The sequence below is a fragment of the Cherax quadricarinatus genome, chromosome 11 (assembly GCF_038502225.1).
Source record: "Cherax quadricarinatus isolate ZL_2023a chromosome 11, ASM3850222v1, whole genome shotgun sequence".
Lineage (NCBI taxonomy): Eukaryota > Metazoa > Arthropoda > Malacostraca > Decapoda > Parastacidae > Cherax > Cherax quadricarinatus.
In genome coordinates, this window is record NC_091302.1 from 26071089 (window position 1) to 26088907 (window position 17819).

Genomic DNA, 17819 nt, shown 5'->3' on the forward strand with positions numbered 1-17819 from the left:
CCTTTGCACAACTCACCCCCAAGCTATTCTACCCAAGAAAATTTAAAAATTATTTGTCCAGTGTTGGTTCTCCCTTACAATGAAAACTTGGTTGATATGCCTTCTCTTCTTAAGACTTTTAATATTAAAGTTGTATTCAAAAATCTTGATACAGTAAAAAAACTTTTGATAAAGAATTCCCCCCAAAATGCTGATGGATGTGTCTATAAGATTCCTTGTAAAATTTGCGATAAAGTTTATTACGGTCAAACTGGTAAAAATCTCGAACTAAGATTAAAACAACATAAATATAGCATTAGAACTGGACAAGATTCCAATGCTCTATTTATTCATGTAAGAGATTTTAACCATCCAATTGATTTTCAAAAAGTTGAGAAAGTAGTATCAAGCAAGTCCATGGTCGACAGGAATATAATTGAATCTTGTTTCATAAAAAGCAGTTTTGACAATAATATGAATATTTCCTTTGGTTTATATAAATTAGATCCATTTATAATTAATAGAATTTGGGAAGAATTTAATAATACACTGGACAAATAATTTTTTAATTTTCTTGGGTAGAATAGCTTGGGGGTGAGTTGTGCAAAGGACCTATCCAAGTTGGCTCGCCGCGTGTCACGTGTTTAACCGTTGTGGGATCTGATAGTGAGGTGCTGGCCGGACCCCTTATATAGCTTCCTTGGATGCTTCACTTTCATAGTTCCTTGATAATGTGAGTAGTCACGAAAGCGCTTGGAATTTCTCTATTCTTTCAGAGTGGTTGTTTTGCATATATATACGTATATAACAACACTGCACTAGCCAAGGACTCGAACCATGCTCCTTTGGCCAAATCAGGCCAAACCACTCGTTCGCAGTCACAATAATATAAAATACTGCTCGTTGAACTAGTACACTAAACAGGGACTAGAATGAAATTAGCCTAGAGTCATCCACACCATCGTGTGTCCTTGGGTAGGGAGTACCACATCCAGTTCCGCTGGATGCCCTACTCTTAAGGATCGTATGGTTCAGTGGATAAGGGCGTCATGTGTTTTCGCCCACCATGAGGCAGGCCAAAGCAGCATGGGTTCGAGTCCTTGCCTGGCGCAGTGTTGTTATTGATCAATACCACTCGTTCGTGGTCACAATAGTATATATATAAATATTTATATATATATATATATATATATATATATATATATATATATATATATATATATATATATATATATATATATATATATATATATATATATATATATACATATATATGCAAACAATCGCAGATGGGCGATCTTAACTATACAGGACAAGACACGGGGGAATGGTGGAAATCTTTAGCTCAAGTACTTTCACACTTCTCAGTGCGTCATCAGGAGCTGTGCAATGTTGCAAGGGAGAGAGGTCTCAGAGTAGCGTAGGTGTCACCGGCCACGGTTACCCTTAGACTGGGTTAGTGGTCGGTGTCAACCCCACCCTACCATCATCCCCCCACTACCCATATAGGGTAGGAGGGTTTCTGAGATGTCAAGAAGGAAAATATAAGATATAAAAAAGTCAGCGCCAAGCTTTTTCTAATTGTTTACAACAGGTCATATAGTTTGAGAAAATAAGTTTCTCGTTAGATACTGTAGACATGGATAACTATTATTCTGTGTGATCTTTTCAAATAATAAAAGAAAATAATACAATGTGCTTTTTGTCCGTTTAAATGTCCTGCTCTGGGGTACTCGAATGTTCTACCCATGTACTCAGAAGTATCTCTTCCTACATATTGTCTACTATTTTCTCAGTGGCTGTTAATATGCCATACATGGGGACTTCTATGCCTATCCGATAATATTTCTATGATCTAAATTCTACTAATATCCTTTAACCTTTCCTTACGTTATCTTGTGTGTTTGTCACTGTATGGTACATTAACAGTTACAGGCGTTATATAATCTACAAAACTGACGCGGTGTGAAGTTTTGGTACGTAGACACTGGATGGGCGTCACCAATCCATCAACCCACCTGGCATAATGAACAATCATGTGATTTTGTATAGTATCGTTGCTTAAGATTGTGTACAATGGACTCTACTAATTAATTATCGAACTTGTATCTATACAAATACACACACACACACACACACACATATATATATATATATATATATATATATATATATATATATATATATATATATATATATATATATATATATATATATATATTATATATATATATATATATATATATACATATATACATATAAATATATATATATATATATATATATATATATATATATATATATATATATATATATATATATATATATATATATATATATATATATGTCTGTTTTCTCATCAATGTTTTCGAGAGCTTTCCGTTTTTGTAGTCCAGAGTTCATAGATGAAGAAATATCCAAAATTTATGAAATAGCTAATGATCTGAAATACCCAAGGAACGTAATTGATAAATCTTTCAAAATTGCTAAAAATACTTTTTACAATCCAAAAAGGGACAACCAACCTTTTTCAACCAAATGTATGTTGGTTCTCCCTTACCATGAAAACTTGGTTGATATGCCTTCTCTTCTTAAGATTTTTAATATCAAAGTTGTATTTAAAAATCTTGATGCAGTAAAAAAAAACGTTTGATAAAGAATTCCCCCCAAAATGCTGGCGGATTAGTCTATAAGATTCCTTGTAAAATTTGCGATAAAGTTTATTACGGTCAAACTGGTAAAAATCTCGAACTAAGATTAAAACAGCATAAATATAGCATTAGAACTGGTCAAGATTCCAATGTTCTAATTATTCATGTGAGAGATTTTAACCATCCAATTGATTTTCAAAAAGTTCAAAAAGTTGTATCAAGCAAGTCCATGGTCGACAGGAATCATTGATCGGCATGGTCGACAGGAATCATTGATCGGCATGGTCGACAGGAATCATTGATCGGCATGGTCGACAGGAATCATTGATCGGCATGGTCGACAGGAATCATTGATTGGCATGGTCGACATTGAATCATGTTTCATAAAAAGCAGTTTTGACAATAACATGAATATTTCCTTTGGTTTATATAAATTAGATCCATTTATAATTAATAGAATTTGGGAAGAATTTAATAATGTATTGGACAAATAATAAATCTTAATTCTTGGTTAGAATAGTTTGTCTGTGGGTTGCCTGAAGGACCTGTCTAGTTGGGCCAGCGTGCCTGCTGCAGTGTTCTCTTTCTTATGAGTCGCGTGTTGTCGTACGTCAGGTGTTGCTTTTTTGTGGGATGTGATGGTGAGGTGTGGTCCAGACCCTTTATATGCCTTCCTTTTATGTATTACTTTTATTGTTCCTTGATAATGTGAGTAGTCACGAAAGCACATGGAATTTCACTATTCTTTCACAGTGGTTGTTTTGTATATTCTGAAATCACCTGTTTACTGTGATCTTATTGCATATATATATATATATATATATATATATATATATATATATATATATATATATATATATATATATATATATATATATATATATATATATATATATATATAATATACATACATACACTGTGATGTGTATATCTAAATAGTAGTTAGGTTTGATTCGTTTGGAAAAGAGTATCTCCTGACACCGGATATAATATTTCATTCAGCCCTTAATAATTCCCTTGCATGTACTAGCTATTGTTTTACAATACTTATAACAAAGATAATGACTCCAGATGTGCTATGATGGTTCCAGGTTGAGGGTTGGATGCATACTTGTATTACTAGGTTGTGTATATAATTTTTATGTTTAAGCTGAAAAACACTCTAATCTATTAGATTGGGATAAAGATTATCTCTCAGTGTACATACACCTATATACACCCTTCTGTTTATTTACCCTGTGTGTGTGTATAACATACACTCCGGATCTAATTGTTTAGGGCTAATCAAGCTGTATCATAAATCCTAGTTATTTATGTAACATTTTGTATTTGCCTCAGTTACCATATCATCAATATAATGCTCATTGATGTTTCATTCATCATTTGCTCCACTAAAAATACTGCAAAATTATTAAGAAGAAAAATAATATAACATCTTTTGTTTTCTGCTGATTAAAAGGAAGACGAGAAACAATGAAAGGACCTCTTTTGGGAGAAATTATTAATATAATGGACTCTTCAGTTTACAACTCATTTTAATCATCAGGTAATTCAAACAGCTGATAATAATATAGTTTACACTAATCTTACTTGTATACAAATTGGAGCAATCAGACTAAAATTTTAGATAAGCAAAACCGGTTATCACACTCATATATTTGCAGAGGTAATAAGAAAAATAAAAATTACAAAACGCATTCACTATTGTTCGAATTTTTTGTGGCAAATTATTGAGTAGAATGAAGCGAAATAAAATATAAAAAAGCGTACTTTATTTTTTTCTCAAAAGTCATTTATTAGTTACAAAAATTGCAAGCAGTTGCACTAGTCTTACAGGAGAAATTACAGTCTTACAGGAGAAATTACAGTCTTACAGGAGAAATTACAGTCTTACAGGAGAAATTACAGTCTTACAGGAGAAATTACAGTCTTACAGGAGAAATTACAGTCTTGCAGGAGAAATTTATCAGCTATTTTAAGATGTTCTTAGGCATCAGCGTTAATAAAATCTTCCTTTATCTTCATCAGCAGAAGTAGGAAGACTTACTTCGTCAGCAGCATAACAAAGCCTTAACAGCGTCATGCTCTCCTCTTCAACTATATCAGTAGGATCTTCATTATCAACAGAGTCAAGAAAGCTAGTGTCAGCAGCAGTAAGAGAACCTCATCTGTCACTAGCATTAAAAAGCCATCATCAGTAACAATAGGAGAGCCTTTTCTGTCATCATCATCAAGAAGATTATTGTCAGCAACAGCAGGAGAGCCTTCTCCGTTAGCAGCATCAAGATCATTTATCAACAACGGTAGGAGGACTTTCTCTGTCATCAGCATCAAAAAGGGTATCGTTAGCAGCAGTAGGAGGGCCTCCACTGTCAGCAGTATCAAGACCGTCGCCAGTAGCAGCAAAAGAGCCTCATCTGTCAGCAGTACCAAGACCATTGCCAGTAGCAGCAAGAGAGCCTCCACTGTCAGCAGTATCAAGACCATCACCAGTAGCTGCAAGAGAGCCTCATCTGTCAGCAGTATCAAGGCCATCGTAATTAGCAACAGAAGGGCCTTCTGTGTTAGTAGCATAAAAAAGGTAACTGTCAACTGCAGCGAGAGTACCTAACAGCATAAAGGCCTCCTGTATCAGCAGCATTGATAATTTCTCTTTATTAGCAATGTGAGAAAATTCTCCTTTAATCAGCAGTATTAGCTTCGGGAAATTGTTTATCAGGAGTATTTGGCAGTTCTCCTTTGTCAGCAAAGCCATGTCTTCCTTCAGTAGTAACGACGGATGGTCATTCCTTGTCAGCAACGTTGAGAGGTCTTCCTTTATCAGCAGCATCGGGAGGTCTTCTATCGGCAACATCAAGAGGTCTTCCTTCGCTAGCCAAGTGTCGATAGGTCTTCCTTCACTAGCAACATTAGGAACCTTTCCATCGCCAGTCGCATTGGGAGGTCGTTCTCGTTCGCAGTGTCAAACAATCTTCTTTCATCAGTAACGTCAGGAGATCTTCACCTGCAATGTTGGGAGGTCATTTACAGCCAACAGTTGGGAAGTCTTTCTTTGCTAACAGCGTCGGAGGTCTTGAGGGCAGTATGAGTAATAGGTCCTTGTCCGTTAGTAGCGTTGGAAGGTCATCCTTCACTGGTAGCTTTGGGAGGGCCTTGATAACCAGCAATGCCAGGTTTTTTGCTAGCAGCATGAGAAGGACTTCCATAGCCAGAAGCGCTGGGAGATTTTCCATAGTCAGCAGCGTCAGGTCTTCCTTCACCAGCGGCATTAGATGGTCTTCCTTTGATAACAGCATTAAGAGATCTTCCTAAGACAGCAGTGTTGGGTGGTCTTCCTTTGCTAGCAGCATCAAAATGTCGTCCTTCATCAGCAGCGTTAGAAGGACTTTTTTCACAAACAACATTGGGTAGACTTCTATATCCAAAATTATTGGTAGTTAACATTAAAATTTTAAGCTCATTTCTCTTTACTTTGGTTTTTGATAAATACTTGTATCTCGTCGACCATCTTGAAGCTTTTCTTCCCTTGTCCTTCTTGAAAGCTTATTCCTTGGTTATCTATATATGTTTTCGAGTTTATACAAAAATTAATTTCTTCCTTTGGCTCTTGAAAACATTGTTTTGTTCCTTGGTTCTCTGCTACGGCTGTGGGTCTGCAATGCACTAACGTCTCTTTTTCCTACGGGCTCTTTTCTGAGTGTCACTTCCAGTATGTGGTGACTGTGACCCTTCCTTAGATGGCGGGGACCCATCGTGAGAACCCAGGAGGCCCGGCTGGTCGTATTGGGGCTGCCGGAGTAGATCAAGAGTATCTTTCTCAGTCGTACGTTGGTCCTCTTCGCGCGAAGCACTCTGAACTTGGGGATCTTCAGGCTGGGATTCAAAGGATCCGCTGCTAGCATCAACAGTAGATTCTAAACCTGGCTGTTCTGATTTTAGAGGTAGTGTTTCTTCAGCTGATGGTTCGAGCTGAACATCGGAGATATCCGTGTCTGTTGAACAGGTTTTAGAGGATAAAGATTTGATAGGTTCTTGCTGGCTCAAAGTCACAGTGTCTGGAATGCTAGACTCAGCTAGTTCGGAGGAAGGTTGTTGTAATGTTGATGTGGCCTGATAGCTTAGAGTATCAGATGTTTCTATCTCTAATACAGATGTGGCTGTCTTTTCTGTAACAGTTTCTGGTTGTGGTGTTGGTAAAGGCATCGTACTTGTAGGTGAGGTTATTGTGTCTGTAGTTGAATCAGTTATCGGTGTGGGAGAAGTTATCTGCGGGATGGGGGATGTTCTTGTATGTACAGGAGGGCTCACTTTAGATGTGGCGGTAGCTTTGGAGATGGCTGTTACCTTGGGTGTAGGAGAAGTTATTTTAGGAAGAGGGCATGTCTTTTGCGTAGGAGAAGATTTCTTTAAAACTGGAAAAGCAGCCTTAGAGGGAGGTACAGACGTTTTGGGGAGTGAAGCTTCTGATTTGGCTGATGATGAACTTTTTGTAGCTTCTGTTGGCTTCGTTTTAGCTAAAGTTGTTTTTTCTTCCATCTTATGCTCTTCTTCAAGAGACAGTCCCTTTTCTGCTATTGACTTTGATTCTTCCACCGATTGCTTGATGTCTTCGTCTTCGTCTGTGAGAGGCTTGCAGTCTGCTTGTAGCTGACTAGAATCTATTACTGGTTCATAACCTTCTGTTGGCTGAGAATCCTTCACTTTAGAAGATTCAGTGACCTCTGTTGCTGTTGGCTCAGTTTTTTCTGTTGTTTGTGTATCTCCCACTGGTTTTATTGTTTTGGTGAGTGACGGTGAAGCAGATATAGTATCTCTTGGAGGATCTGTGAGACCGAGGGTCTGAGGGCTTGTGGTGAGGGCACTGTGATCTGTTGAAGATTTTCCTGTCTGTTGTGTAAGGGAGCTAGGCTTTGGCTTAAGTGGAGGCTTAGTTGATTGGACTTTGGTGGAGCTGTCTCTTGAATGTTTTCGAGGTGTTCCATGTCGACTAGTTTTTGACTTAACTCTTTGTGGTGAAGGAGAACTAAACCTTGATCCTTTTATTGCCTCTGTTGTTGATAATAATGACTTATGAACTTTGACAGGAAAGTCTGTCATTGTTGCTATTGATGCTGTGCTTATTTTTGAGGCAGTGCGCTCAGAATCTGCAATGGGATGTGGGATACGGTCGACTGAATGTACACGGGGCATTGTTTCTGATTGTAGTACACTGATTTTGTCCATTGCTACTGTGGTTTTCTCTGGTGGCGCCTCGGATTCGGGTTCTGAAGGAGGCAATTTTGAAGTCGCCGTATCTGGAAGGATGGTAACTTCTGATTTAGGTAAAGTGTCAGATAAAATTAATGATGTTGGAGCCGGTAATGAACCGAGTGTCTGTGAAAGCTCTATATTCGGTTTAGGTTCCTCCTGAGATTTTTCAGGAGACTCAGATGGTTGTTGCGCGAGTTGCATAGGTGGAGTTACGTCTTCTTGGAGAGTCTTCGTGGTTGGAAGGGTTACTAGTTGTTCTCTGGGATCAGGAGAAAGAGGTTGGGAAATACCACATGGAAATATAAGCGTCTTTAATGGTGAAGTGGGTTTTTCTGGTTTTAATGAAGGTCCTACTAGTGGTGGGACTTTTTCTTCAAGTAGATCTATTGTTGCTGGCGGAGAAGCGGATGTAATGAGGTCTGGAGATCTTACTGGCGGAAGAATTGGAGCTTCTGACTTTGGAGTGACAATTTGAAGCTCGGCTTCCTTCTGTACAGGAGAAGGTGGTTTGTGCGTTTCATCAGAAGACCTAAGGGTTTCAGATGTCAATGTGGGAAGTGGTGAGATATCGTCTGCAATCTTTAGAGTTTCTGGAGGCGGTGAAAGCATTTCTGGTTGTGTCTGTGTTATAGCTGACTGAGAAACCAAGTCTGAGGTTATCTCAGGTTCTGGTTCCCTGGTGGAATCTATGATTTTCTGTGGTATGGGTGAAAGGGGCTTCGATACACCTTCTGGGAATTTTAACTCCAGTATGGCAGTTGCAGTTTCTGTTACTGATGGATCTTGAGTTGAAAGTTTCTCTAGTGGTACTTCAATTAATTCCTCAACAGCTGAAACACTCTGTGACTCTGATATCGGCGATGGAACCTGCTTCATTTCATCTGATTTGGCTATTGTAGAGACGGCTTCAGGTTCTAGAACCTTGGATGACTCAATAACTTTTGGTGGTACAGGTGAAAGTGGCTTTGAGACACCTTCAGGGAACTTCAGCTCCAGCAAGGTAGTGGTAGTTTCTTCAGTGACAAGTTCCTTAGCTATTTCACTGCTTAATGCTTCAGGAACATCACTCCTGGGCTTAGTTATTGAGGAAACAGCTTTTGCAACCTTTTTGTAAAGCTTTGTTTCATCTGATTTTGATTTTTTGGAAGTTGCGCGAGGCACTGGAGCTTTGCTTGAATCTAAGATTTTTGGTGGAACGGGTGAAAGAGGCTTCGAGACACCCTCAGGGAACTTCAACTCTAATAAGGCGCTGGTAGTATCTGTGGCTTTTGAGTCTTCAGTTACAGGTTTCTCTGGTGGTGCGATACTAGGTGATTCAAGTATTGCTGAAGCTTCAGGAAGAACACTTCGAGGCTTTGCTGTTGGCAAAATGACCTTCAAACTACGTTTAGTCTTTTTTGAAGCTCTGTCAGACACGGGAGCCTTGCTTGAATCCGTGATTTTCGGCGGAACAGGGGAAAGAGGCTTCGATACACCCTCGGGGAATTTTAGTTCTAGTAAGGCAGCACTAGAATCAACTGCAGCAGAGTCTTCAGTTGCGGGTTCTTCTGGTACTGCTTCGGGAGCAACACTCCGGGACTTTGTTATTGAAGAGATAGCCTTTGAAACCCTCTTGTAAAGCTTTGATTCATCTGATTTTGGCTTTTTGATAGCTTCATCAGGCCGTGGGGCCTTGCTTGAATCTAAGATTTTCGGTGGAACAGGTGAAAGAGGCTTCGATACACCTTCTGGGAACTTCAGCTCGAGTAAGGTAGTGGTCGTGTCTGTTGCTGTTGAGTCTTCGCTTATAGGTTCCTCTGGTGGAGCAATACTTGGTGATTCAGGTGCTTGATCACCTTTAGGAGCAACAATTTGGGATTCAGATACAGCCTTGCTCGAGTCTACGATTTTCGGCGGTATAGGTGAGAGTGGCTTGGAGACGCCTTCAGGAAATTTCAGCTCCAGTAAAGTCATGCTGGAATCTTGAGTCACAGGTTCCTCATGTGGCTCCTCGATTTTTTCCTCATGTACTGGAAGAGCTTCAGGGGCAACGCTTTCAGGCTTAAGTCTAGGTGAAACAGTCTTCGTAGCCTTTTTATGAATCTTTCTTTCATCAATTTTTGACTTTTTTGAGACTGAAGCATCTACTGAAGCCTTGCTTGAGTCTACGATTTTTGGCGGTATAGGTGAAAGGGGTTTTGAGACACCTTCAGGAAACTTCAGCTCCAGTAAGGCACTCCCAGTGTCTTCAGTTACAAATTCCTCAGGCTGTGCCTCACTTGGTTCTTCAGGTGCAACAGTTTGGGGCTTTGGTGCTGTGGAAGCAATTTTTGGAGCCCGTTTATGAACCTTTGTTTCATCTGATTTTTTCTTTTTGATGGCAATTTCAGGTAAAGGAGCTTTGCTTGTATCAATGGTTTTAGGAGGTAGTGGTGAAAGAGGCTTTGAGACACCCTCGGGAAATCTGAGCTCAAGTAAGGCAGTTCCGGTGTCTTCAGCTACAGGTTCTTCTAATATTTTCTTTTTAGTGACAGTTTCAGGCAAAGGTTCCTTGCTTGAATCAATGGTTTTAGGAGGTAGTGGTGAAAGAGGCTTTGAGACACCCTCGGGAAATTTGAGCTCAAGTAAGGCAGTTCCGGTGTCTTCAGCTACAAGATCTTCTGGTAGTGCCTCACTTTCTGCTTCTGGAGCAACAGTCTGGAGCTTAGGTTTTGTGGAAACAGTCTTCGAAACCCGTTTATGATGCTTCGTTTCATCTGATTTTTTCTTTTTGGGAGTAACATCAGGCAAAGGAGCCTTGCTTGTATCAATAACTTTAGGTGGTAGTGGTGAGAGAGGCTTCGAGACCCCTTCAGGGAATTTTAGTTCCAATAATTCAGTGCCTGTGTCTTCAGTTACAGGTTCCACTGGTGGGGCTTCGCTTGGTGCTTCAGCAATCGAAGCTTCGATTTCATGAAGCTTCGATTCTTTTGATTCTTGTTTTTTAGAAGGTACATCAGAAACTGGAGCCGTTTTTGATTCCACCATTTTGGGCGGTAAGGGTGAAAGAGGCTTCGAAACACCCTCAGGGAATTTCAGCTCTAGCAAGGTAGTGCCAGTATCTGTTGCTGAATCTTGAGTTTCAGGTTTATCGGGTGGTGCCTTGCTAGGCTGTTCAGGAACACTTCGGCGCTTTGCTATTGGTGAAGCAGTCTTCGAAACTTTTTTATGCAGCTTCGTTTCAGTTGACTTTGTCTTTTTTTTAGGGGTTCCATCAGGCACTAGAACAGTGGTCAATTCTTGAATTTTTGGCGGTATGGGTGAAAGAGGCTTGGAGACACCCTCAGGGAACTTCAGCTCCAGTAAACCAGTCCCGGTGTCCGGTGGTGCTGATTCTTGGGTAACTTGTTCTGGTTTTGGTTGAGCAGTCGTCGAAGCCTTTTTATCAATCTTAGATTCATCAGTTTTGGGTTTTATTTTTGAGATTTCGTCAAGAGATGGAACTGTCTTTGCATCTGTAATTTTGGGAGGTAAGGGTGAAAGAGGCTTTGATACACCCTCAGGGAACCTCAACTCCAGTAAGTCTGTAGTAGTGACTTTAGTTACGGTTTCTTCCGGTGGTGCTTCAGTTGGTGTTTTGGAATCAACAATCTCTAGTTTCGGTTGTGATGAAACAATCTTTGAAGCCCTTTTATGATTTTTTTTTTCATCTGATTTTATTTTTTTTGAAATTTCTTCAGACACTGGAGTCTTGCTTGGATATGTAGGTTTCGGTGGTATGGGTGAAACAGGCTTTGACACACCCTCGGGAAACTTTAGCTCCACTAAGGTAATGCTTGTGTCTATTGCTGCTGAGTCTTGGGTTAGAGAATCCTCTGGTGGTGCATCACTTGGTTTAGAGGCAGCTTTGCTCTCTGGAGGAGGCGTAGGGGGAACTGGTGATCCTATTTGCGGAACCTCAGGGGGCACTATGTTTTCTGGTGTTTCTCCCTGGGTATCTGGGTCTAACTTTCCCTTTGCCTCTTCCTCCCGTCGTGCACTTTCCAGTTCAGATTTTTCTAATGATTTCCTCTCCTTCTTACGTTCACTAGATTTCCTATGGCTCCTTCTCTCTTTTCGGCCCACTCGTGGACTCCATGTAGCAGCGGAAGCTGGAAATGATTCTGTTACTTCTCCAGTGTCACCCTCTGGCATGACAGGTGGTGGATCTGTTTGTCTTTCCTCGACAGTCTCTGGTTCTGTTCTTTCATCCTTGCGATCCTCGGGTTCATCTGTATCCCGCGTATTGTGTCTTGATTCACGACTTTTTCCTTTTTTTGCTCTGGATGGACTCGTGCTATCATATTCACCAGAATCAAATGATTTATGCTCCTCACGATGTTTCCCGTGCTTTCGATGACCACTACTAAGTTTCTCTTTCCAGAACTCGTCCGAAAACTTATCTTTGCTAGACCTAACTGAGCCTTTTTTTCGGGGGTTGGTAGTTTGATGCTCAGCGTCAACAGTCTGGGGCTCTTCTTGAACACTTGCTTGCTCCTCCAGTGTGCCTGCTCCTCTATCTTCATGTTCTGCCTTTTCTACTTCCTCTTGATCAACATAAACGAACTCTACAACTGCTGGTTCTGCGGCCTCATGTTCTTGTTTTTCAGCTGACTCTTTAATATCATTATAACCACGTTCTACGGTGCTTGTTAGGTCACCCTCTGCTTTTTTAGTTGTGTCTTCAGCAGGTTCGTATTCGTCATCTGTCTGATCAAGAACATCTATTTCATGTTCTTCAGGTTTCTTTACAGCAGCATCAGGCTCTTTTTCCTCATCTTGAACATCGGCCCCATTTTCTTCTGTTACCTTGTGTGCAATTTCGCTTTCTCTTTCATATGTCTTATCAATAACATCATCAATGGCTGGAACAGTAATATCCCCATCTCGCTCTTCACCTGTTGTGAGTGTAACCTCAGGTTCTTTGTCTTCACTTTTCTTTTCAGCTGTACTTTCAATTTCATCCAGCTGTGTTGTTTCAGGGGTCTCATCTCTATGCAAGTCTTCTGCCTTCTCGATTGAGACCTCTTCACCTATAGTTCCCGCCAAGCCAGTGGCAGCAAGTTCTTGTTCTCTCTGCGGAAGAACATCGCTTACATCAAGAAATATACCTTCAGGGACTTCCGGAGGTTCTTCTGTCGGCTCGTCTTCTACCGGAGAAGGTTCAGGTGTTTCCGGGGAAGCTCCCTCGGCCTCGGTTGACTGAGGGATGGTAAGATGCATCTCGGGTCCCTCGTTACTCTTGGTGCGTCGACGGTGGTGTTTCCGCTTCTTGCTCCCGCCTTTCGCTTCTTTATCTGCCTTTGATATTTTCGGACTTCGGCTTTTATCGGAGTCCTTGCTCACAGAAGGCGATTTTGACTTCTCTCTTCCTTTACGATGCCGTCGTGATTCATCCATTTTTCTTCTGGGTGTTTCTTCCTGAGGAATAATGTTTATATTTGGTTCGTCCACTTCAGACGTTCTTATTTCTGGAATTTCTTGTGTCTTGGTGTCCGGGTTCTCTGTTTGAATGGTTCCTAACCCATTCTCTGTTTTATGAATTATTCCATTTACTTTAGTATCACTATTTGCGACTTCTTCCGTGCTCTCTATGATATCAGGTTCTGTTGTTGTTGGGCCTGTCTCATAGACTGCATTTTCATCCAGAATTAAATGATGTGCGCCTTCCAAAAGAATTTCCTCTTTTTCTTTACTCTCTGAAGGCAAAACTTCTCCAGTTTCCAAATGCTCAGTAACTGGAGCTTCTCTTGCTGGTGACTCAGGTGGCTGGGCATCGGTACTTACTGCTTCAACTACTTGCTCCGGTGGAGTCTCGGATACAACTGTCTCTTGTGTTTCTTCTCTTGCTTTCATTTCTTCTTCTTCAGTGCCTGTTTCAACCTTTAGATTCTTATCCACTTCTTCAATTATTTCCTTTTCTAACATACTTAAATCTTCAGTTACTTTTTGGAGGCCCTCTTTAGCAGGAATTTGTTCGACAGCTACTTTTTCCTTGTCTGATACATCAGTGGGTGCTGCTTCCCTGTCGGCCACATCCATAGATGTTTCTTCTTTGTCTACCGCATCCGTAGATGTTTTGTCAGAGTTCTCCAAACTGGCCCCTCCATTACTAACTATGCCCGTCTCTCCCTCGCTCTCAGCTGTACTAGCATCTTGTTTCAATGTATCCATATTGACTGACTCTTGACTATGTAGACCATTTGCTTCATCTTTCTTGCCTTTCTCATCGTCCGACGATTTTGATTCGGAGGTGACGGAAGACTCCTTGCTTCTCGTTTCATCTGCTTCCACTGACTCACTTTCTGTTCTTTTCGTTTCAGTCTTGGGTGCTTCTTTAATGCTTTCAGCAGCTTCGGTCTTATCACAGACTTTTTCGGGGACGATTTCCTCCTTCCTGCTTCCTATTCTTGCGACTCCTTTGATCCATTCTTTGGCCTTACCCACAAGAGTCTTACGATCTTTTACAGAGTTATCAATTTTGCTCTCCATCTCTAGTGCCTCTTGTCCAGTCTCCGTCACAGCTGTTACCTCCTGATCAGTCTGCGTTGCCTCTTCTACCGTTACAGCATCTACGACCACAGTTGCTGTAGTGTCCTCTGGTTTAGTTATATCTATTCCTTCTCCAGGTTGTCCAGCTTCACATACCATGTCGTTCTTGTCACTGGCGAGCTGTTGGGTCTCCTCGGCATGGTCATTCGAGGCGAGGGAAGAGGCACTGTCCAAAACATCGGGCATCGACCAGTCTCGGGAGGCGTGATAGGAGAGCTCTGAGTCGTCCCCTTTTCCTTCGCTTTTGGGTTTTTGCTCATCGCTGGAGGTTCCTGAGACAGTGTCCTGTTGCTCGTCGATGCTGCCTCCGCTGCTTTGACGTGGGGAAGATCCCTCAGGCTCAGAGGCGCTCTTATTTTCTCTCTCAGACTTCTTCTGTTGAGAGAATTTGTTCTGAATTTGATTGATCTTGCCGGTAAAGCTTCCCTTGCTCCTTTTCTCTTTTCTGCCTTTTGCATCTGATTTTTCCATGGCCATGTAAACGTCTTTTTGATCACCCTGTTCTTCTCTTTGGCCCCGAAAACAAGGAAATTTTGGATTTCCACTTGCAGCCTTTACTTGATTGTCCTCCACTTCTCCTTCACCTGGCTGATACTCAGGATAAAGACTGAAAAACAAACTTTGGGCATCAGCCTCCTTGGTGACACTCTCACCAGGAATCTCTGGCTGTTCCACGTCTTCTACAAGTCTAATGTGATCCTCGCGATCAAGATCTTCCCAAACTGGAGATCCAGAGCGAATTTCAATTAGTTTTTCTTTCTCCTTGTCCATTGGGGTCAGGAGAGTGTCTTCAAGCGATCCTTCGGACAGTACAGCGGAATCTCCGGGTTCTGCCTTTGCCTTAGATTCTAAAGCGAAGGACACTTCCTCTTTAGGAGTTAAGAGATCAGTTGTGGAAGAAAGACTTTCAGAGTCAAACTCTGATTCACTGATAGAGGATTTACTAGTGTGTTCCCTTGTGCCAGCAAGAGATGCCCCGCTTGCTTCCTCTGTATCTCCTGCTTCACTTATTGATGTCCTACTTAATCCATCCCCACTGTATTCACTTACTGAGGATCTGCTTACTCCCTCTCCACTGTACTCACTAACTGATGTTCTGCTGGCGCTGTACTCGCTATCAGTTCTACTGGTGCCATAGGTTTCCCCTGATTCACTTACAGAGGTTCGTGTTCTCTCTGCCTCGAGCCCATTGCCCGATGTCTTACTACAAATTTCCGTGTCCCCGGACTCGCTGGCGGTTGTACTGACAGCATCTGGTTCTCCGGTTTCAGGGGGAGACATGCCGTGGATGGACTGCGACTTAATAGATACACTTGATCCATCAGGAGATAATGTTGAACCTCTGGTGCTTGCGTCTGCCTCACCTCTTTCAGTAACCGAGGTCGAACCTGTTTCTTCAGGAACTGTCTCCGTGGTTGTTCTGCTCACAGTTTCCGAGTCAGTTGATTCAGTTACTGATGCTGCACTCAGAACATCTTGGTCAATTGAACCATCAGTGGAGGCTTTCCTGGCAACGTCATTATCGTTTGATCCTGTGTGTGAGGTTCTGCTGATGGAATCTGCATCAGCATGATCACTCACTGATGACCTGCTACCAGATTCTGCGTCTGTTAACTCACCGGTGGAAGAGTTCATGTTGCTGTCTGATTCTCTGTGTTGTCCTGATGAGTTTGAGTTATGAACCACATAATTTCCTGGAGAGGAAGGATTCGACGAGGTGCCTCTGGCTTCATGAAACTCTTGCGAATTCGAGTTCTGGTTTGGTGCTGCCGTCTGGTCCGTCACCACACCCTCATTGTCGACGATCTCTGAGAGTGGGTTGTGCGTCTCTGTATCATTGATATCCTCCTCTTCTCCCATGTCGCCAATTACCAGTTCTATGTCGTCGCCCTCTAGTGAATGCTCAACTGCAGAATCTGCTGTAAGGTCGATGACTGTGTACTCCTCCATACCATCGTTGAGTCTTTCCTCCCCGGGAGTCGTTTTATCATCTGCATGACAGTTTTCGTCGCCACTAAGTGTGTGCTGACACGCGTCGACAAATATGGCTGTGTCACTATCACTCTCGTCATCCGATATAAAGAATTTGACGGATTTTTCGCTGTTACTAATTCCATGACCTTCAGAGAGCGAGGATTTGTCTGCTGCTTCTCCATTCTTATCGGAAGAAGTTTTATCACCACTTACCTTCGGAAGATGGACTTTATCTCTCCTTCCAGCTTTTGCAGGAATATCGTCCATATCCATGCCATCTTTTTCCTTGGACTTCAACTCTTCCTCTAGAGTCACCTCACCTTGCGGGTCACAAATCCATTCAGCAAGAGGGGAATCGAAGTCTTTATCCACGTCGGTTGCTATTACACTTGATTTCTGCATTTCGGTTATAGAGAGAGCACCGTTAGTTTCCATCGTTTCAACTGCCTCCGCACCTTCTTGGCTAATGCCATCTTGGATCGATGTTTTACCCTCACCTTGAGCATCGTCTATATGAGGGTCATCATATGGTTCACCGGAGGCATCCCTCTCCATCGTAGCATCTAGGGCAGACGTTGCCTCATCTTTTTCGTGTTGATCCATGTCTTCCTTCAGCTCTTGAACTGTGCCACCCTCCTCCTCGTCGTCTTCTTCTTCGCCCAACTTCTTCCTCTTGACGTCTTTGGTCTTAGTACGGTCTTTCTTGAAGCGCTGTTTGCTTGGTACCTGGGCTCCCTGCGGTTGTGGTCCAACTACACGCTTCAGCTTCCTCCACCTTGCCTTTCCTCCCATCATCTTCTGTGGAAGAAATAAAAACGTGGGACAGTGAGAAAGACATTCAAGTTATGGGACAATGAGTGGGATACACGGGATTTGGGACAATGAGAGGACCACTCATGTTTTGAGAGTGAGTGAGGTACTCAACCTATGAGAAGGTGAGAGGGAAAGTTTAAGTTATGGAGCAGTGAAAGGAACATTCCTATTATGGGACAATGAGCATGCATTTTAGTTATGGGGCACTGAGAGTAACACATAAGTTATGGAACAATGAAAGTGTGTTAAAGTTATGGAGCAGCGAGAGGGGCAGTTTTGTTTTAGGACTGTGAGCATGCAACGAAGTTATAAGGTAGTGAATGGGATACTCAAGTTATGAGACGGCGAAATGGATACTCAGGATATGGAGCAGAGGGACTTTCAAGTTAAGGGGCAGTGAGATGGACTTTCAAATTAAGGGGCAGTGTGATGGACTTTCAAATTAAGGGGCAGTGTGATGGACTTTCAAATTAAGGGGCAGTGTGATGGACTTTCAAATTAAGGGGCAGTGTGATGGACTTTCAAGTTATGGGGCAGTAAGATGGACTTTCATGTTAAGGGTCAGTGAGATGGACTTTCATGTTAAGGGGCAGTGAGATGGAC

The 17819-nt window shown here is 41.8% G+C and overlaps 1 protein-coding gene across 1 annotated transcript in view; it reads right to left on the reverse strand.

Annotated features, from left to right (window-relative positions):
• Positions 1–4116: 4116 nt before the first annotated feature.
• The window catches only part of LOC128687544 (serine-rich adhesin for platelets-like), a 109688-nt gene continuing 95985 nt past the window's right edge, over positions 4117–17819 (reverse strand). Inside the window, exon 4 of the mRNA XM_070083860.1 lies at positions 4117–17201. Coding sequence (XP_069939961.1) covers positions 6294–17201 — 10908 coding nt within the window. The 3' untranslated portion in view covers positions 4117–6293. The remainder of the gene's footprint in view (positions 17202–17819) is intronic.